This window comes from Bos indicus, chromosome 20, assembly GCF_029378745.1.
Source record: "Bos indicus isolate NIAB-ARS_2022 breed Sahiwal x Tharparkar chromosome 20, NIAB-ARS_B.indTharparkar_mat_pri_1.0, whole genome shotgun sequence".
In the NCBI taxonomy this organism is placed as follows: Eukaryota; Metazoa; Chordata; class Mammalia; order Artiodactyla; family Bovidae; genus Bos; species Bos indicus.
Window position 1 is genome coordinate 12,308,549 of NC_091779.1, and position 20,755 is coordinate 12,329,303.

Genomic DNA, 20,755 nt, shown 5'->3' on the forward strand with positions numbered 1-20,755 from the left:
CAGAATAGTGAAATCTAGTTTTAGAGAAATGTACCAAATCAGAGAGATTTTTAATTGTTATAATGCCCCACAGGAGTAGGTATTTCCAATATTGATCATCTCTGGGAGATAGAAATTGTGGGGCAAGAAGAACACCCCCTTTCCCTGAGTGCAAAGCCAAGAAGCCTTGGGCTCTGAGACGTGAAAAGTCTTGGAGTGTTTTTAGTGATGGAGGGGAGTTGGCAATGCCATGGGAAGATGCTATGCCTGCTTTCATGGTGGTGGCAATGGTAACATCAGTTTACATGGCAGAGAAAGAGCCTGGAGCAGCAGGATCAAGGCTGGCATATTGAAGCCTCTGACACAACTGAGCTTGAACTCAAGCAGGACATAAGAGGAGCCATGTCGCCTCTCCAGGTGGAGGAGGCCCACGAGCACTGTCTGTTCTGTCTAGTCTGGGGGCTTCCCAAGAGCCATCAGCTGCAAAGGTAGCATCCAGGCAGCACGACTCACAGGCTTGCGGGCTCTGTTCACACTCTCAGAGACAAGGAGGGCAACTTACAACCATTATGACTCTGAACCGTGTGTCATAAGAACTTGGTAACACAAATAAATACGGAGAAATATAATGATAAGGAGTAAAACTGACCATAAAATGCATTTACATAGTCAAGTTAAAGGAGAATTTTATATGCAGGTAGATTTAACCATCTGGAGACGGAGGGGAAAGCAGGCGTGACCCAAAAAGCAGAACAAAAACTAAATGTACAAGAAGGGGAAAAAAATACAGTTTAATACCAACTGGTACCCATAAGCTGAAACATATTAAACATCTAGTTCTTTGCTAAAATTGAATCACAAAAGCACATTTTGGTTTGCACACCCTTGAAAAAAAGCAATTAGCCCTAGTCATTGCTAAGAAAGGGTAGAAAGAGCCAGACAAGGTATATAAGAATTCCACATGGCTTCCCAGACTGTAATTGCCTTGAAATACACAAAGGTGAGTACATGGGCCTCCCAGACATAAAAGTGGGGAGTCACCCATAGGGTGACAGCTGACCCAAGGGATGAACTTCACGGAAATCAGGTGGAAAACAAGACACAATACAATAACAACAAAGAATGGCTTGGGGTTTACATGTAAATATGTAATATAAGGGTACTTGAATTTTATGAAAATTTCTACAGTCCAAAGATCTATTGTTTCTCCACTGACATGGGTACCAACGTGTAGAAATAAGTGCGTTACCTGTGCCTTTTTTCATCTTCTCGTATCACTCTCCATATCTCTGCAAGAACTGGTCCTTATAACAGGTGATGGCAGTCCATCCCTCAAAGGCATTGTGAATAAATTGAGTTTGCAGCAGTCATGATGGGCATAGCTCCAGCCAAACCTCTCTATTTTTTATATTTTCTCAGAAGGGTTAAGACCACCTACCTACATTAGTAAAGAAAGAGCAATTGTCAACAGAAAGCCAGTGTAGCTCTGTTTTGGAGAAGGCAATGGCACCTCACTCCAGTACTCTTGCCTGGAAAATCCCATGGATGGAGGAGCCTGGTAGGCTGCAGTTCATGAGGTCACTAAGAGCTGGACACGACTGAATGACTTCACTTTGACTTTTCACTTTCATGCCTTGGAGAAGGAAATGGCCACCCACTCCAGTATTCTTGCCTGGAGAATCCCAGGGATGGCGGGGCCTGGTGGGCTGCCGTCTCTGGGGTCGCACAGAGTCGGACATGACTGAAGTGACTTAGCAGTAGCAGCTCTGTTTTATTGGCTCAAGCCAATGGCTGTTAAATAAGTAAAATAAAATCTTTGTTTGGAAATAGAATGATAGGATTTTTCAGATGGAGAAATGCCTTGTAAATAGTCCAGCCCCATCATTTTACTGATAAGGAAATTAAGACAGACTTTCCCAAATGCATAACTAGTTAATGGCAAAGCTAGGACCAGAATTCAAGTTAGTGCCTTTCTTGGGAGATTTGGAAAATATTCATATAGACAGATGGTTAGGGACTGTAATGCATGAACTTGTGATACAGTTGAAGGAATGATTTTTTAACCTAGAAATGGGACAGTTCAGGGACATAATGACTATATTCAAATACTTGAAGGACAGACAAGTAGTAAAAGGGCTTGAACTTGTCTTCCCAGCCTGAGGAAACAAGGTCAATTATGAGAAGATAAGAGGAACGATTTTAGTAGGTCAGTATAAGATAAAATCCTTTAAGAAGTCAAAATATGCCAAAACAATTTGTTGGGGGATAGTAAGCTTTCTGTCACCAGAGAAACTTCAGAAAATACAGGAAGATACTGTAGTGTGTATGTTTTGTCCACAGAAAGGGGTGTGGTAAGGGGTGTGGAGGAGAAAATTCAGGCCTGAAAATCATTTGGATAGGGTGACCTGTAAGAGTATGTGGTTCTTTACAACTTGGGACCAAATAAGGGTTTCATTCTTGCCTCCAAGCTCTAAAACCTATCTTCCTATCTGTTTGCAATAGTTTAAATTTTAATCTATTTCATATTTCAGGGTATTGTGCCCTGAATATTTGATTTGAATGCTGTGGCAGAAGGTCACTCGTATTCATTTATTTTCTTTTATACACTTGCAGAGAGTCTTTAGAATCCATTATGCAAACACATGCAAATCATATGCAAATAGCATGGCCTCAGAAAATGACAAAATCTTAGGGTCTTAACTGAGCCATCAAACCTTTCTTTAAGAAGGCAAGTATAATATGCCTTTTGAATGTCTCTGGGGCAGGAGACAATTTCCTGAGAGTGATATTTACAGGATGTTGGAATTGGTTACTCAGAGGAGTTTTTGCCTCACATTCTTCACATTTATGTAGAACTTTGAGGTTAAGAAAGCATTTTCACGTAAATGATCCCATTTGATCCTCATAATTACCCTGTGATATTGGCAGAACAGGAATTGGAATTCTTGTTCTATTATTCAGATGGGAAATAGATTCAGAAAAGTTAAACGACTTGCCCAGCTTTGCTCCATTGATGAACGATGGATCTGAGACTTTGAAGTAGACTTTCTTTTAGTCTAAGACTCTTCATGACACTAGATGCATATCTTCTTTAAAGCAAGGTGCTTGTCATCAGTCTGGGTTTGCTTGGATGGATGGCATTTTGCCAAAAGCATCTTTGAAGGTGCTTCTGTTGATGAAGATGACATTTTACAGGTGGGCAGAAAAGTCTAATTATTTGTAATAGTGCTGGCACAGAGCCAAGTACGTAGTGTCTCCAACCCTCCCTCCCTTGCTTTTTATTCACATCTGCTCTGAAATCTCTGGATGAAGAACTTTCCTTAACCTGTCCACATTTCAGCTTTTTCAGGAGAGAGAATTTTTTCTTAAACCATGCAGAGTAACAGCACGGTCTCTGCAATGAGCTGTCTAGATCTGAAAGATCCACCTCTGTCAATTTGCGTGTGTGTGTGTGTGTGTGTGTGTGTGTGTGTGTGTGTGTGTAGTCACTCAGTCTTGTCTGACTCTTGTGGCCCCATGGACTATAGCCTGCCAGGTGCCTCTGTCCATGGAATTTCCCAGTCAAGAATATTGGAATGGGTTGCCATTTCCTTTCCTAAGGGATCCCCCCCACCAGGGATTGAACCTGCGTCTCCTATGTTTCCTGCAGGCAGATTCTTTTCCCATTGAGCCATCAGGGAAGCTCATGTGGCCTTGGAGAGGTCATTTATTCCTCTAAGTATCAGTTTCTACATCTATTAAATGGGGAAAATAGCACCTCTTTGATAGAATGTGTGATGAGGAGATATACACAAAAGAAAACCTGCTTAGCATCTGACACATAATATGTGTTCAATAAGCGGTAGCTACTATAATTATCATATTAGTGGTGGTAACGCAGTAATGGTGGTACCTCAAGGCGTTGTGAACTCCAATGCTAAGAATTGGCTCTTGGAAATGGAATGGGAGGACAGTAATGCCAAGTGTCTCTTATATGCCGAAGGACTGAAAACAGACAGTGTTTGAGGCAGCTGAATTCAGCCCAGTGAGGAATGAATGAACTTTCTTTAATCACTATTGTATTTTGCCTCATAATGAGGGTAGCTGCAATCCTATTTCAAGGCTATTTCTAAGAAGAAATAGAGCCAAGGCTGACATCCTTAACTCTGCTCTCTCTGAGCCGGACTGCTCTGTATATGGCAGTGACCTTTACTTCCCTGGGTCACCTTGGAAAGGGATTTCACGGTAGCTGCTTCAGCAAACCTGAATCACTGGATCATGGGATGGATTTGTCTTCCTCCTATACCGAGACTAGATGTGGGGACCACGGAGGAGGCTGAGGCAGCAGCTCCACCCTCTTTCTGGGATGACCCTGCTCCCTCTTGCCCTAGTTCCCAGCTCCAGCAGGTGCCCCTGGAGGGCAACTTCCCTCCATGCCCACAGAGTGCTCTGCCCTTCCAGTGCACCCCAGTCCCTTTCCTGGTCACTCACCCAGGCTAACTAACAAGGTGGCGTCCTCCATGAGGACAGCCTCCTGCTCCCACAAGCTTCTTTCATGGAGAGGGACTGGAAGCTTGCCGAGGGTCACTAGGAACCATTGCCCCGAGTGTCCATGTGGCCAGAGCAAGGGCACTGCACAACTGGTTCCTGTTTGCCAGAAGTGCTCTGGGCCATTCTGAGGTTGGGTGCTCAGCTATTTTTGGCAAGAATGAGTCCTATGCAAAAGGGACTTCCCCTTTTTTGCAGTGCAAAGCTACCAAATGCTGAGCAGTCAAGAGCATTTCTTATTCCCAGATTACCCTCTGAGCACCTCTCTGGCTGCCAGATTACCAAGATTGTCATAGCTTGATTCAATTTCTCAGCTCCAGACTCTAGCTAACCACACCAGGCTGGGTGGCCTTGGTCCTGAGAATGGCTCCCTGTGTCAGCTGCTTCCTGTTGGCTGTGCTGATTTCTGCCGGCTGTAAAGCCATCCCCTCCTCAGATCCGAAGTGCACTGAGGTGAGTCCAACTTATTTGTCTTTGTCCAGATTCAACTTTCTGGAAATGTTGAGATTCAGCATGCAGTTGTATCTGAGCTTTGGCATTCCAATATCCACTGTCTTTAAAAGGGCAATGGGGTGTGTAGAACTTTTTCTTTGCTGTGAAAAAGGAGCCAAAGAGCTCTGCTGGGGAGGTGCACTCACCGATTCCTAGTAGGAAGAGCTGAGAGTTGTTCTCCTCTGCACACAATTTCCCCCAAATAATCCCAGTTGGGTCATAAAAATGTCAACAGGTTCCCAGTGCAAAGAGCAGAGCTCCAAACCTGCTTCCTAGCATAAAGGGGCTGTTTGTCCAACCTCCCACCACAGGGCCACTTCCCCAAAGAGTCCTTCAGTTTCCTGGCATTCAGGATGGAGGTAAGTGAAGACCACCTGTGTCAGGCTTTAGAGAAGAGAAAGATCACTCTGAATGAACCTGGCTTTCTCCTCGAGTCAGACCCTCCACCTGTTTCACTAACCCATAGGAGTAACATTTGAGAGCAGGGCCAAATTGTACCTTCTGTTTGGACCACAGCAATGTTTATCGACCTGTGGGAAGTTCTTGGGGCTTCCCAAGTGGCTCAATGACAGAGAACCCGTCTGCCAATTCAGGAGACATAGAGATGTGGGTTTGATTCTTGGGTTGGGAAGATCCCCTGGAGGAGGGCATGGCAACCCACTCCAGTATTCTTGCCTGGAGAAGCCCATGGACAGAGCAGCCTGCAGGCTACAGTCCATGGGTTTGCAGGAGTCGGGCATGACTGGAAGCGACTTAGCAATCACGCACGCAAAGGAAGTTCTTGGGCAGGGTGATGAGATAGAGAAAGAAAAAGGGATCATTTTTTTACCATCTTCCTCCTTTTACCTTTGATCCCATCAGGTATCCAGCCCCACATGGCCTGTCAGACAAGGGCTGTGGACAGGAAGGACCATCAGTCTCGGTGGCTGAGTGGGCTGCTTTCCTAGTTTGGAGCTGAATGACCAAAAAAGAGGCAGGACTAGCTCAGTGGAGAAAGGCAGAGCTTAAGACCCAGGGTCAGGAGAATCAGGGAAAGTGGGGCAAGGACCTGCCAGCCAAGAGCAAGAACAGAAGCCAGGACTTTAAGAAGGCCTAGGAGCAGAAAGCAATAGGACCTTGTTAGTCTGGTGCGTGTATGATCAGAAGGTAAGTCATGTCCAACTCTTTACAACCCCATGGGCTGCCAGCCTCCTCTGTCCATGGAATTTTCCAGGAAAGAATACTGGAGTGGGTTGCCATTTCCTTCTCCAGGGGATATTCCTGACCCAGGGGTCGAACCTACGTCTCCTGCATCAGCAGGTGGATTCTTTACCCCGAGCCACCTGGGAAGCATTGTTGATCTGATATTGGGATGGAATCAGGATGCACACTCAGACCAAAAGGAAGTACAGTGCCCAGGAGAAATTGTTCCATCTGCCACAATAGTGCACCAGAGACCAGATGGCTCCAACAACAGGAACCTGCTTGGGTACAACTCTGCAGGCTAGCTCCAAGATCAAGGTGTCAGCAAGGTTGCCGAGGCCCCTTTCCTTGGCTTATTGACAGCCTTCTTCTCAGGCCCTGTCCTGAAAACAAGGGTTTGGTTCTGTTTTGAGTTCAGTAAACTTTTTACTGAAGTAAAATTTACATACAGAAGAGTCTACCACCCCTAAGGGCAGAGCTCATTGAGTTTTCACCAAGAGGACACATCCATGTGAGCAGCCTGCAGAACAAAAAGCAGAACCTTCTCAGCACCTAAGAAGCCCTCTCGTGTCTCCTCCAGATCACCAGCCCCTCAGACCCTCCAGTAGTCTCACTTCTATCACCAAAAAGGGATTTTGCCTCTTTTTTGAGTTTTGTATACATGAGATCAGAGTACCTGGTCTGTACCTGGCTGATTTTGCTCGGTATCAAGCATATGAGATCTATCGACGATGTTCAGCCACCATGGGCTCATTTCCATCACTGGTATTCTGTTGCGTTACTGTTGTTTGCTGGGTCATGTCTGACTTTCTTGTGACCCCATGGACTGTAGCCCACCAGGCTCCTCTGTCCATGGGATTATCCAGGCAAGCATATTGGAGTGGGTTGCCACGCCCTCCTCCAGGGGATCTTCCCAACCCAGGGATAGAACCCATCTTCTGCATTTCCTGCATTGGCAGGCAGATTCTTTGGAAGCTCTACATTCTTATCTAGGTCTTCAGTAAATAAATGAACAAATACTTATTAGGTATATGTCAGGGAGTAGATGTATTTCATCATAGGGTACACATATATTTGGTAAATATTGCCAGTTTTCAATGTGTTGGTATCCATTTATTCTCACCAGCAGTGGATATGCGTTCTGGTTGCTCCAATGCCTCACTAACATTTGCTATTGTTTGTTTAAGAACATTAGCTATTCTGATGGATAAGTAGGGGCATTTCACTGTGCCCCTGATAATTATTTTCCTGATAATTAAATTGAGTATATTTGTGTATTTGTGTGTGTGTGTGTGTGTGTGTGCGTGTAAGTGCCTTTTCCAGTCTTTGGCCCATTTTCTCTTAGACTGTTCACGGGTTTTTGGTTGGGTTTTTTTTTTTTTTTTTGGTAGTGGTTCTTTATGTATTCTGGATACAGTTTCTTTATCAGATTGCAAATATCTTCTCCTACTCTGTGGCTTGCCTTTTCATTCTAAATATTTTTTTAAAAACAGAAGTCCTTAATTTTAACATAGCTTGATTTATCATTTTTCTTTTATTTATTTTAAGTGAATGTCTATTTTGTTTAAGAAATTTTTGCCAGCCCAAAGCAGTGACGATATTATCCTGTATCTTCTTTTGGATGTTTTATCATTTTTTATCATTTTGTATGTATTTCTAAGTTTCACATGTAAATTTACAGTCCATCTGGAATTATTTATTATTATTTCTTTTGCATGTGATGTAAAAGAGAATTTTTAAATGAATTAAAGATGAATTTTTAAATAAAGCTTTTTGTTTGAAAAAAATGTCAAACCTTGAAAAATTCTGAAATATTCTCAAAATATTATAACGAATGCCAATAAATACTCCACACAGAATCTTCCATGTTTAAATGGAATGTATGTATGGATGTGTGTGTATCGCAATAAAATGAGATCTATGACCAAGCTTTTGAAGGTTGATAAATATGCAAACCGTAGCTGGAATTCAGCCTTCTGTGATTTGGATTCAGGTGATATTTTAGATGTGTTCTTGAATCATTGCTGGTGAATATAGGGATGCCTGCTCCTTTCAGATGACTATTTGTCACTGTACAGTCACTAAGTCATATCCAACTTTTTGTGACACCATGTACTGTAGCACACCAGGCTTCCTGTCCTTCACCATCTCCCAGAGTTTTCTCAAACTCATATCCATTGAGTCAGTGATGCCATCCAAACCATCTCATCTTCTGTCGTCCCCTTCTCCTCCTGCCCTCAATCTTTCCCAGCATCAGGATCTTTTCCAATGAGTCAGCTCTTGGAATCAGGTGGCCAAAGTATTGGAGCTCTAGAATCAGTCCTTCCAATGAACATTCAGGGTTGATTTCCCAGATGACTATTCAGTCCCCTCAAACCCACAGTAGGAGACAATCCTTCATGTCCAGGTATGGGGGAAAGTGCTTAGTAAAGCTCTGTTTTAAGAGAACTCCAAGTTCATGATACAGGGGCTTCCCATAACTCTAGACAATGACAATGATGTTTCAATGATCCAGGGAAATGCTGACTTTTCTTGTGGGCGCTTGATGTATATTACCTCGTTAATCCTCAGAGCTGGTCTACCAAGAGAGGTTATTGTCCTCAATCCATAGCTGAGCAAAACAGGAGGCTCAGAGAACACAGCTTGGTAGTTGAGAGCTGGGATGTGAACCCAGGCAGTCTGCCTCAAGACAAACAGAAAGTGAACTTCTTTTAATCTGAGTGCCCTTTGCCTGGAGTCAGATTGACAATAGAATTTTAGGGATGTGACCTCTTCAGAGTGTTTATTTGCAGAGAGTAACTGTTACTCTGGGATTTGACTCAGTCAAATTGCTGTCTCTGGATAGAGAGAAGTGATTAGCAAGGGAAGGTTGGAGTTCAGTGTCCCAGATTCCCCATGTCTGGGGGAGCTGGCTGCTGCTGCAGGTGCCAAGTGCAGAGGAGGCAGCCAAACACATGGGAATCAGTGCGTGTGTGAAACTCAGAGAATCTGAAGTCAGAAGTGATCTCAGCACTTGTGAGGAGAGAAATACTGTGGGGTGGGAGGGAGTCAGAGATACAGCAGGAAGAAGCAAAATAAGATCATGATTGAAAAAATGCAAATGAGTACCTGGAGGGAAAAGGGATTGCAGACACAGATGGAGCACTTGGGCGCCCCGCTCTGTGTAATGGCACCGCTCTGAGGTGGAGCTGGAGACAAAGGGATGGGCGTGGGTCCCAGTGCAAATGCGCGTGACTGGAATAGAGGTGGGCATGGGTCAGTTGTCCTGAATACCATGGGGCTTTGCCTCAGCCCTGCGTAAGTTCACATCCAGAAGGGTCCAGACTGCAGTGGAATGGCCAAAGCAGAAGAGTGAGAAACTGACCCCGGACTGAGGTCTAGCAACAAAGTCTGGGTTTATAGGAAGTGGTCACGTGGGGCTCAAAGAAACCAAAGGGGCTGCAAAAGCAGTGGTGGGTATCTGCCTAGAAAAGCAACTGAACATGTGGTCCTCACAGGTGACCCAGCCCTGAGCACAGGGGCAGTGACCACATAGCTGGGACACAGGATTTCTCTTCTACACCCCACCCTTTCAGGTTCCTTTCTAGTATCAGTCTGCTGCCCAGGAATCCTGTGCTATGCTATGGGAGCTCACTGTGAGGAAGTTTCGCTGTGAAAACTGTCAGCGAGAAAGACACAATCTCACTGATACAGTTTTACAAACAGTGTATAACCTGAATCAAATCATGAGGAAACAAACCACAGAGAAGGAACATTCTGCAAACTACTAGCCAGAATTCTTTAAAAAATTAATCAGTGTCAGTAGAGATCATGAAAGGCTGAAGAATCTGCTCAGATTAAAGGAGACAGAAGAGATGTGGAAATGAGAGACAATGATTGAACAGAAATGTGATGTAAAAGCCATGGTGAGGAACCCAGAATAGTTTCTGAAATGCGCTTGGTTTTCAAATTTTCTTATGAGTTCTTATCATTTGCCTCATTCCTTAGGAATCAAGGGCAGATAATTCATTGCAGTTTACCTAACTAGAGATTATTGAATGTTACAACCCAGGCTCCCAGTGAGCTTCTCAGTCCTCCTGGGAAGGGTTGTGCCCTGGCTCTCGGGTTTTCATTGGGTTGAAACTGAGCTATTCCTTTCCATTTGCTAGGTCAGTGGTTCAGGAGAGCTCATACTCCCTTTCAACTTTTGGGATCACATTAACGCAGTGAAGTGCTTAGTGAAGCATACAAGAGGAGTAATTTAGTTGTCACAGAAATGTATATATTCTGGAAAAGGAGGGAATTGCCAATGCCAAGCCTTTTACTGCAGGGCCAGAACAGAGCAAGACCAACTGAGGGAAGGCCCCATTTCTCCATGTATTTACAACGTCAGTGATGCCAGAGATCAGAAAAGAAAAATGGGTCTCCTCAAAGCCAATCTGAACCTCAGAAGGTGCACATACATCTTCTCCCTGGGTCTTCTCTCTTCATGGGGACCAAGAGGGATCTCACAGCGTGTGTTTTTCCCTCACCAGTTAGTCAAATATATTTTAAAGGCCAAGTGTGCATTTCAAGGGCATTCGGTGGATTTGTGGCAGTGCCTGAAGGACTTTCGGTCTATGAAACAATTACGGATGACAAGGGATTATAAATATGGCATTTTCATCGGTGACTTTGTAACATTGTCACAACATAGAAGAAAACTGGACTTCTTTGGTAGCTCAGACGGTAAAGAATCTGCCTGCAATGCAGGAGACCTGGGTTTGACCCCTGGGTCAGAAAGATCCCCTGGAGAAAGGTATGGCAACCCACTCCAGTATTCTTGCCTCAAAAATTCCATGGACAGAGGAGCCTGGTTGGCTACAGTCCATGGGGTCACAAAGAGTCGGACACGACTAAGTGACTAACACTTTCATGTAGAAGAAAACCAGTGATTTCCTGTAAATGAACATTCTCAGTTTTGCTTTAAAAAAAGGGCCTGGCTAAGCAGAAGTCGGAGAGTGAGTAAGGCAAAAAGCAATTAAAATGGCGACACCTCTAAATCAAGGCACGTCAGGGTAAAGGCAGATGTGTCCCATCTTCTGTGTGCAGTTAAGCAGACTCGTTTGCAACTAAGCATGAGGAAAGCTGCTGATGCAGATTTCAATGGGGCAGGCCATTCCCTATCTGGGGCAGTCTCAGTGGGGCCTCTGGTGAGGACACCACGTGGCCTGGAGAAAGTAGTGCCTGAAAGGTGTGAGGAAATCACATGGAGCCTGAGATGAGCTGAGAGATGGCCCGTGGTCCTGGAATGTCTATCTTCTTTGTGTCTCCAAGTTGTACTTCTCATGGAGAAGCATTTCTTTCTTTCCCTGGAGCCTCCCCATGCAATATATACCCCACCAGACCTTCAGACCTGTCCCACCACCCTTTATCCTAAGGCATCAGCCAAATAAATTTATGAGCCCATAATTCTAAGGGCCTCTAAAGAACCCCTTCACATTTTTACCTGCTTAGTCCAAGATCTGTAACTTGAGTCAGCACATCTAGCAAGCAGTAAGCAGCAGATGTGAGAACACCTGACTCTCACATTAGCATGTGGGACCCAGCATGAGGAAGTCCTCTGAATTTACGTGCAGAGCTGTGCCCTATGCTGGGTCTGGTATCAGCAGCCTGCAGTTCAGGGAGCCTAAACTGAGTCATACTTCAAGATTATAAGACCTTATGACCTAAGGTCTGTGCCATGCTGCTAGTTCTTTTCTTTTTTAAACATTAAGAAAATTTCTAAATATATACAAAAATGGTTAGTTATAGGGAACCTTGTGAATGGGCTCACTCCACATTCAGCAACCACCAACATTTTGGCTACTAATTTCCTCCATCCACTCTCTCCTTTTTTGCCAAAGTATTTCAAAGCAAATCTCCACCATCATGTCATTTTGCCTCTAAAACCTTCAAAAAGTAACTCAAAATAAGAACATCTCTCCTACATAATTACAAGGTCATTATCATTAACAAAATTTGCAGTTCTTTAATATTCTATAATGTCCTGTCCTCATTTGAAATTCCCTGACAATGTTTTCCCAAATGCCTTATTTGAATCAGAATCTAAAGAAGTGCCGGAAGTGAAGAAAGTATTACTCACTCAATTGTGTCATTTCAGCTCCATAGACTGTAGCCTGCCAGGCTCCTCAGTCCAGGGACTCTCCAGGCAAGAATACTGCAGTGGGTTGCCATTTCCTTTTCCAGGAGATCTTCCCCACCCAGGAAGATCACCCAGGAACCCACATCTCTTATGTCTCCTGCATTTGCAGGTGGATTCTTTCCCACTAGTGCCACCTGGGAAGCTCCGTACTTCAAGCTGCATCACATCACAAAGTGTGCAATATCTGGTTGTCTTCTTTTGTTGACACTAGAGTTGATGTATTTGTTTCAAAATGAAGAAAAAAAAACATTTTTATGCATCCAAAATCAAAACTATAAAATTATGTTCAGAAAAGGCTTGTTTTTATCACCACACCTCAATCTGCTTCCTTCCCTTCCCTTAAATATAGCCAGTTTAGGGTTCACCTCCCCTGTTTCTTTTTGTAAACGTAAGAAAATGCACACGTACTTTCCCTAGGTATCACACGGTATACTACATATTATATGCACCATATACTAACAGATGTCTACATCTTGATTTTTTCACTTTACAATTAACCTGCATATCACTCCATTATGATTATATATGAAGATTGTATTTAGTCCTTTTTTAGCTACACAGGGTTCCATTTTGTGAATGTACATATTTCAACTGGCCTATATGGATAGATAATCTGGTTATTGCCAACCTTTTGCTATTGTAAAAAATACCACAATGAATAATGTTATGCATAGTCATTTTGTGCTTTTCCAAGTACTTTTTTTGGTGAAGATTCCTAGAAGTGAGACCTCTGCCCAAAGGATAAAACCTGTTGTTTTACTAGAAAGCCAGTAAATACACTGTCTGATATTGGCTCACACTGTTCTCTTCTCAGAAAGAAGGCAACAGGACATACAACTGTGAAAATTTAGGTCTCAGAGAAATTCCTGACACTCTACCAAACACAACAGAAGTTTTGGAATTCAGCTTCAACTTCTTGCCTACAATTCAAAATACAACCTTCAGCAGGCTCATAAATCTTATCTTTTTGGATTTGACCAGGTTTGTATCTGAGTTTTTTGTGTGTGCTTGATGTTTTACTTAGGTCAAAACACAATATGCATTCAAACTGTTTCCAGGACCTTCCTTTGGGGAGCAGGACAACCTGCTTATTCTGCGTGTTTACCCCTTCCCATGAAATATTTTTACACAGGTGAAATATAATTTAAATAAGCACCAATCAGTGGGGAGGAAAGTGGCTTATTCTCAAAATAGATTGTGTCTGCAGTGCTGTTTAAGAAGGTCGAAGGAATATCAATAACACAACTGAAAATAATCTTGTACTAAATCAGATGTCACATCAGACTATATTTTAGGAGAGTTGATTATGAATGCGTGTGACATGTTAAGAAAAAAGTTAGAGGAGATATATACACCGTCTACTAACTTTTTTCATGAAAATTGGTTTTAGAGGCAGGATGAAGATTCTAAATGCTGACCCAGGGCTTCTGAGCCAGTGGGCAGAAGTGCCAGAAGAAAATAAAGGGATAGAGCAAGAGAGAAATGCAGCTGGGGTGTGTGTGTATGTGTGTAAGTTGGGGGAGGGCTCCGTATGTGGATGGAGCCTGCTACTCTTGCCCAAGTTCCATTTCTTCTACCTTGGTCCTTCAACTGAAGCTTCTGCAGAGCAGGAGCATATTCACATCCTTTGCTGCTGTTCAGTCACTAAGTTATGTCCAACTCTTTTGTGACCCCATGGACTGTAGCCCACCAGGCTCCTCTGTCCGAGGAACTTCCCAGGCAAGAATACTGGAGTGGGTTGCCATTTCCTCCTCCAGGGGATCTTCCCCACCCAGGGATCGAACCCGTGTCTCCTGACTCTTTTGCATTGCAGGTGGATTCTTTACCACTGATCCACCAGGAAAGTCCTTTCACATCCATAAGACTATACAGTCACATCCGCATGACCACTACTGGGCAGCAGGCATGGTAAATGCTGCCATTCCACCCGCGTTAGATGGGAAAACAGAGGCTCAAGGAGATTTTGCGAGCCTGCTTAAATTCACACAGGAAGGAAACTGGGACTTTTGCTCTCCTGACTCCCAGTCCAGAATTTACTTTCTCTTTTAATATTTCTCATTCTCACATGAGAAGAGTTTGACTTTTTAAGAAGTATTAGGCCAGGAGAGCTTTCATAACTAGACGACTCTCAGTTTCCTCTTCTGCTATTTTCAAAAAGTGATAAAAATGGGACCTCATACTTTCTAAGGTCCTCCTCCCTCTGCTCCCCTCCCCACCCTGTATCTGGCTACAAATGAGGCACTGTTTTCATGACCTTACACAGTTGCTGTTTCCTTAGCTTTACCAGTTTGCTTTCTTTGCCCTTTGCTCATTCTTCTGTCTTGCTTTTCAGAGCTTCCTCTCTGGAATTCTTTTCCTTTTTAGACATTTCACTTCTTTGGTTACTGTCTGTTATCAGTCAACTTCCTCAGTTCTTTATTTTCTGAAAATATTTTTATTTCACTCTGATTCTTGCAAGATAACGTTTTCTGGCCTATGTCATCGCTCTCTGGCAACTGTCTAGGCTGACCGTAGTTTTGTTCTCAGCCCTTCAAGATTATCATTCCAGGCTCCCATTGTTGCTGCTGGGAGGTCATCTATCTGTCCAGTCATTGTTCATATGTTGAATATCTGTCTTTTCTTCTCTGGATATTCTCAATAGCTTCTCTTTGTCCTTGGAATTCTACAATATCACAGTGATGCGTTGTGTAGATTGTCAGGCTCCTTGAATCTGAGTTTGGTGTCTTTCATCAGTTTTAAAATATTCTAGCCACTATCCATTTGAACTCTGGTTTGCTCCCACTCACCCTTGTATCATCTTTGGATCTCTGATTAGACTTATATTGCATCATCTTAACTGTCTTTTATATATCTTAATATCTCTTTATTGTTTTCCAACTCATTTTTTTTAAATTTTGGCTACTTCTAGTCTATTAATATCCTCTTTAGCTGTGTTTAATCTCTTGTATAAGCTATCCATTGGTTTTCTAATTTCAATTATTAACTTTTCTCATTTTAATATCATTTACTTTTTATTTTACAAATATAGGAGGTCAGTTTTAATATTTTTTCATTTATCGTACTTTTGGTTCTTACTATTTCCTTTAAGCATATCAAGCATGTTTGACATAGTGTATTTATAATGATATGATAATACATATAAGCTTTATCATCTATTCTTTAACAGATCAGATCAGATCAGTCGCTCAGTCGTGTTCGACTCTTTGCGACCCCATGAATTGCAGCACGCCAGGCCTCCCTGTCCATCACCAACTCCCGGAGTTCACTCAGACTCACGTCCATTGAGTCAGTGATGCCATCCAGCCATCTCGTCCTCTGTCGTCCCCTTCTCCTCTTGCCCCCAATTCCTCCCAGCATCAGAGTCTTTTCCAATGAGTCAACTCTTCGCATGAGGTGGCCAAAGTACTGGAGTTTCAGCTTTAGCATCATTCCTTCCAAAGAAATCCCAGGGCTGATCTCCTTCAGAATGGACTGGTTGGATCTCCTTGCAGTCCAAGGGACTCTCAAGAGTCTTCTCCAACACCACAGTTCAAAAGCATCAATTCTTCGGTGCTCAGCCTTCTTCACAGTCCAACTCTCACATCCATACATGACCACAGGAAAAACCATAGCCTTGACTAGACGAACCTTTGTTGGCAAAGTAATGTCTCTGCTTTTGAATATGCTATCTATTCTTTATACATCTTATACATATATTGCATACACACACACACATATATATGTATACTTTATCAGATATATCTGATAACTCTGGCATCTGCTGCCTTTTTAAATCTGATTCTGTAGAGCTTTTTTTTTTGGCTGACTTTGGCTAGTGTGTTTTCCTTATGTGTTTAGTTAATTTTTATTTTGAGAATTTATCATGTAGAACTTTGTATAAATCTTTCTTTAAAATGTTTCCTTGAACTAGATAATACCAATGAACTATTAATATTGGTATGTGTGACGATGGCATCATGCCTAAAGAAAATAAGCCTTTTATTTTTTTGAAATGCATACTGAAATACGTATAGACACCTAGGATTTGACTTAATTTAAGAGAGAGAAGTAGGTATAGAAGAAGAAATGACTACGGCAAAATGATGAGAACTGTGTGATACATATATATGGAAATTCACTGTATTATTCCCTTTACTTTTATGTAAAGTGGAATGGTTTTTATGTAAATCTTTTCACCTGCTCGTTACCTGAAATCACTACCATTTTGGAACTGTTTTAAGCTAAATCGTCCATTTGGGTTTCTGTGGGGAAGTCCACAGAGACAGTGTAAACTCAGGCTAGAGTTTTCATAGGTGGAAGCTGGTGGTGGTTAGAGAATCTCAGAGGATGTTTTTCTTGTTGTTCTTCCTGTTTTTCTACCCAGAAGCAAGGTCAAGATAAACATAGATCCTCAAAGTCTCCCTCGGTGAGTTTTCTTTTTTAAGTTCACCCACTGAAAGGATCCCTTGAGGGTCTTGGTAGTCTTCAGGTTTTTGAAAAGACCTCCTATTCTTAGCCCAAAGCTTTGTCTCCTGCCACTGGGCTGTGCGGCTCATTAAAATCTGGACTCTAGGCCACCAAGGATCAGCAGATATTGACAGATACGACACAGCTAGCTCCAGAATTTGGTCCTATGGTTTCAAGCTTCCTTTTGACACTGCATCTCTAAACCATTCACTTACTGACCTCCAGGGGAGCTCTGTGTGTGTCTGTGTGTGGGTGTATAGTGCAGTATTTTGAGGTATAATATCAGGATGAGTTTTCTCTGAACCTCGAGTTCCATTTTCATCATTTGAATCACAACCATTCTACAAAGCAATCATTGTTTGCTATACTTTATAGAAGAAAAAACAGAGGTTGAGAAAAGTTGTGACTTGCCCAGGATGGCATAGATAACATATTTTATATATCATGTTATACATTATGTATTTTATGACATATTTTATATTACTTGTAACAGTAAATAATAGTTTGATTTTGTCTACAAACTACTAATTGTTCCAAACACAAATCTCTGAGAATTCAACTTAAAATAGAATTTTTCTCTTTTCCTTAATTAATTCTTCTTAAACACTCTTATCTTTTTAAGGTGCCAGATTAACTGGGTACATGAAGACACTTTTCAAAGCCATCATCAACTGAACACCATTGTGTTAACTGGAAATCCCCTGATATTCATGGCAGAAACATCACTTACCGGGCCCAAGTTCCTGAAGCATCTTTTCTTAACCCAAACAGGAATATCCAATCTCGAGTTTATCCCAGTGCACAACCTGGAAAATTTGGAAAGTTTGCATCTTGGAAGCAACCATATTTCCTCCATTAATCTCCCAGAAAACTTCCCAACACAGAATCTGAAAGTCCTGGATTTTCAGAATAATGCTATACACTACATCTCTAGAAAAGACACCAATTCTCTGGAACAGGCCACCAACCTAAGCCTTAACTTCAACGGCAATGACATTAAAGGCATTGAACCCGGGGCTTTCAGTTCAAAGATCTTTCAAAGTTTGAAATTTGGAGGGTCTCTCAACTTATTTATTATATTTAAAGGTCTACAGAACTCTACTCTTCAGTCTCTTTGGCTGGGGACATTTGAGGACACTGATGACCAATATCTCACTTCAGCCACATTTGAGGGACTTTGTGACATGTCTGTTGAGAGCATCAACTTACAAAAGCACCATTTCTCTGACTTATCATCGTCCACATTTCGGTGCTTCACTCGAGTCCAGGAGTTGGATCTGACAGCAGCTCACTTGAATGGATTGCCTTCTGGGATTGAGGGTATGAACTCTCTCAAGAAATTAGTTCTCAATGCAAATAGTTTTGATCAATTGTGTCAAATCAATGCTGCCAGTTTCCCGTCCCTTAGGGACCTTTATATCAAAGGCAACATGAGGAAACTTGACCTCGGCACTAGATGTTTAGAAAAACTAGAAAATCTTCAGAAACTTGATTTAAGCCACAGTGATATCGAGGCTTCTGACTGTTGCAATCTGCAACTCAAAAACCTGCGCCATCTGCAATACTTAAACCTGAGCTACAATGAGCCCCTTGGTCTCGAGGATCAGGCGTTCAAAGAATGCCCTCAGCTAGAACTCCTGGATGTGGCATTTACCCACCTACATGTTAAGGCTCCACACAGCCCTTTTCAAAACCTCCATCTCCTGCGGGTTCTGAATCTCTCTCACTGCCTCCTTGATACCAGCAATCAGCACCTCCTAGCAGGCCTGCAGGATCTCCGGCATCTGAATTTACAAGGGAATTCCTTTCAAGATGGGAGCATCTCAAAGACCAACCTACTTCAGATGGTAGGCAGCTTGGAGATTCTGATTTTATCCTCCTGTAATCTCCTCTCCATAGACCAGCAAGCATTCCACGGCCTTAGGAACGTGAACCACTTAGACTTGAGCCACAACAGCCTGACAGGAGACAGCATGGACGCTCTTAGCCATCTTAAGGGGCTCTACCTCAATATGGCCTCCAATAACATTCGCATCATCCCACCTCATCTCCTCCCTGCCTTGTCTCAGCAGAGCATCATCAATTTAAGTCACAATCCCCTGGACTGCACTTGCTCAAATATTCATTTCATAACATGGTACAAAGAAAATCTACATAAACTTGAGGACTCGGAGGAGACTACGTGTGCAAATCCCCCATCTTTAAGGGGAGTGAAACTGTCCGACGTCAAACTGCACTGTGGGATTACGGGCGTGGGCATTTTCTTTATTGTAGTATTTGTATTCTTGCTCATCCTTCTGCTCATTTTTTCAGTTAAATTTATTCTTAGGTGGAAATACCAGCACATTTAGTGCTGAAGGTTTCTGGAGAGGGAAAATAAATATGCTTAGCAAAATTGCCCTTGGTAAAGAAACTGTTGTCTGTTAGTGACCAGGTTTTTCTGACTGGTTCCTGGGATTGGGTAGGGATTCACTGTACTTTTTGGAGTCCCAGAACTGATGAGCCTCCCAGGAAGGTAAACTGACTAGGGCCAGAGGGTCAGATGCAGCTATGAGAGACACAGAGCCTTTTGCTCATGTGGAAGGTGGGTAGAAGTTGAGGGGAATCAGTGGTAGGGAAAGGCCAGGAGACTATTAGGAGGTCATCACTTCCACTCATGAGCATCCCCGGAGGCACCTCCTACCTTGACCCTCCCACATCTCTCTCTCCTGCAGCTCTGGTATTGTGCTTGGGTCTGAGTTCTCAGTAATATAGCCATTTGGGAAACAAGTTGGGGATACAGTCTCAAAGTATATCTTAAATGAAAAAGAGAAAACACAATGAATTTAAAAGAAGAGGCTGAGAAATGAATCTTACCATCAAACTGACTTCATTAATTTCTTTAATCCTTAAGTCTCCAAGGATTCTCCAATGCCACCATGGTACAAATAACTCCAAGGAAAAAGAAAAAAAGACACCCTCACCAAGATGCCCCTCCCCCAAGGTTGAGATGTTCTGCACAACGAATACCCTCATTTCAGAACCAAGGAGGCTTTTTTTTGTTGTTTTTTTTAACCTGTCTGGTGTTCTCACTCTTATTACATTACAGATCTTACAGATCCTAACTTACAGGTGAGCTGTGTATTTTTCAAAAGAAAAATACTCTTTTCATTTGAATGTCTGGTCCTTGGAAGCTTCTTTCTCATAGGAACCATGAGATAAATGGTGGTTTGGTTCCCAAGCCAGCTCTCAAAAGCCTACTCACCTGGGACAGCAACTGAGACAGCACATTTACAGTGAAAACCAGTGGAAGAAAGAAAGCACTCAGGCATCCTCGCCACTGGGAACCCAACAAGCTGCCTCAGTGAGTGGTAGCTTCTGTTGAGGCTGGAGGTATTGCAAATATGGTACCAGCAAGAGAGAGTGGACAGGGCTAATGAATGCAGACAGAGAACTGGGAAGCCAACAGTGTTATACTCAGGTCTTCTTCCCAAGGCCCAAAGGGTAACACCCACGCAGGCCTCGATCTTCTGAGGTCTGCACTGGCAGAGAAGAGAGCTGAGCTCTTGTCCTCAGGTGTTGCTTTTATAAGGCCTGGATTAAGTAGAGTAACCAATTTTAGGTTAGAGATAGCAGAGTTATTAAATATTGATTGGCTATCAAAGTAAAAATTAGTTAACAGTCAATCAGAATTGATTGACCTTAGGTTGGGGGCATAATATTGGAACAGAGTAGAAACTTGGGGACCAGCTCTTCTTTATCTCTGTACGTCCAGAAAAGCAGGAAAGACAAGGGAATAGTGAAGGAAAGACATAAACATACATTGCAAATGCTTTACCAGTCTTAGGGTGTGTGTGTGTGTGTGTGTGTGTGTGATACTACATAGGAGCCTAAGTATTCCCAGAGTTCTTGGTTAAGGACACAGACAGCGGCCAGGAAATGGGGGGTCGGGGCAGGGTGGGGAGTGAGGCATTTGCTTTGGGTGCA

At 42.8% G+C, this 20,755-nt stretch overlaps 1 protein-coding gene across 3 annotated transcripts; it reads left to right on the plus strand.

The window, feature by feature from the left end:
• The first annotated feature begins 4,653 nt into the window (after positions 1-4,653).
• CD180 (CD180 molecule) lies at positions 4,654-19,186 on the plus strand. Of its 3 annotated transcripts, XM_070774587.1 has the most exons (4): positions 4,654-4,959; positions 13,158-13,324; positions 16,707-16,748; positions 17,412-19,186. In XM_070774587.1, exons 1-4 carry the CDS (start codon positions 4,870-4,872, stop codon positions 19,138-19,140), a joined length of 2,028 nt encoding a protein of 675 aa, XP_070630688.1. In that variant the 5' UTR covers positions 4,654-4,869; the 3' UTR covers positions 19,141-19,186. The 3 variants fall into 3 exon arrangements, with proteins under 3 accessions (XP_070630688.1, XP_019838707.2, XP_070630689.1); XM_019983148.2 differs by lacking the exon at positions 16,707-16,748 and having other exon boundaries at positions 4,657-4,959; XM_070774588.1 differs by lacking the exons at positions 13,158-13,324; positions 16,707-16,748 and having other exon boundaries at positions 4,670-4,959.
• The last annotated feature ends 1,569 nt before the right edge of the window (positions 19,187-20,755 follow it).

Coding starts and splice junctions, on each gene's coding strand:
- CD180 (XM_070774587.1), top strand. CDS start 4,870: ATGGCTCCCTGTGTCAGCTGCTTCCTGTTGGCTGTGCTGATTTCTGCC. Junction 13,325..16,706: donor ATCTTTTTGGATTTGACCAG/GTTTGTATCTGA, acceptor TTTTCTACCCAG/AAGCAAGGTCAAGATAAACA. Junction 16,749..17,411: donor GATCCTCAAAGTCTCCCTCG/GTGAGTTTTCTT, acceptor TATCTTTTTAAG/GTGCCAGATTAACTGGGTAC.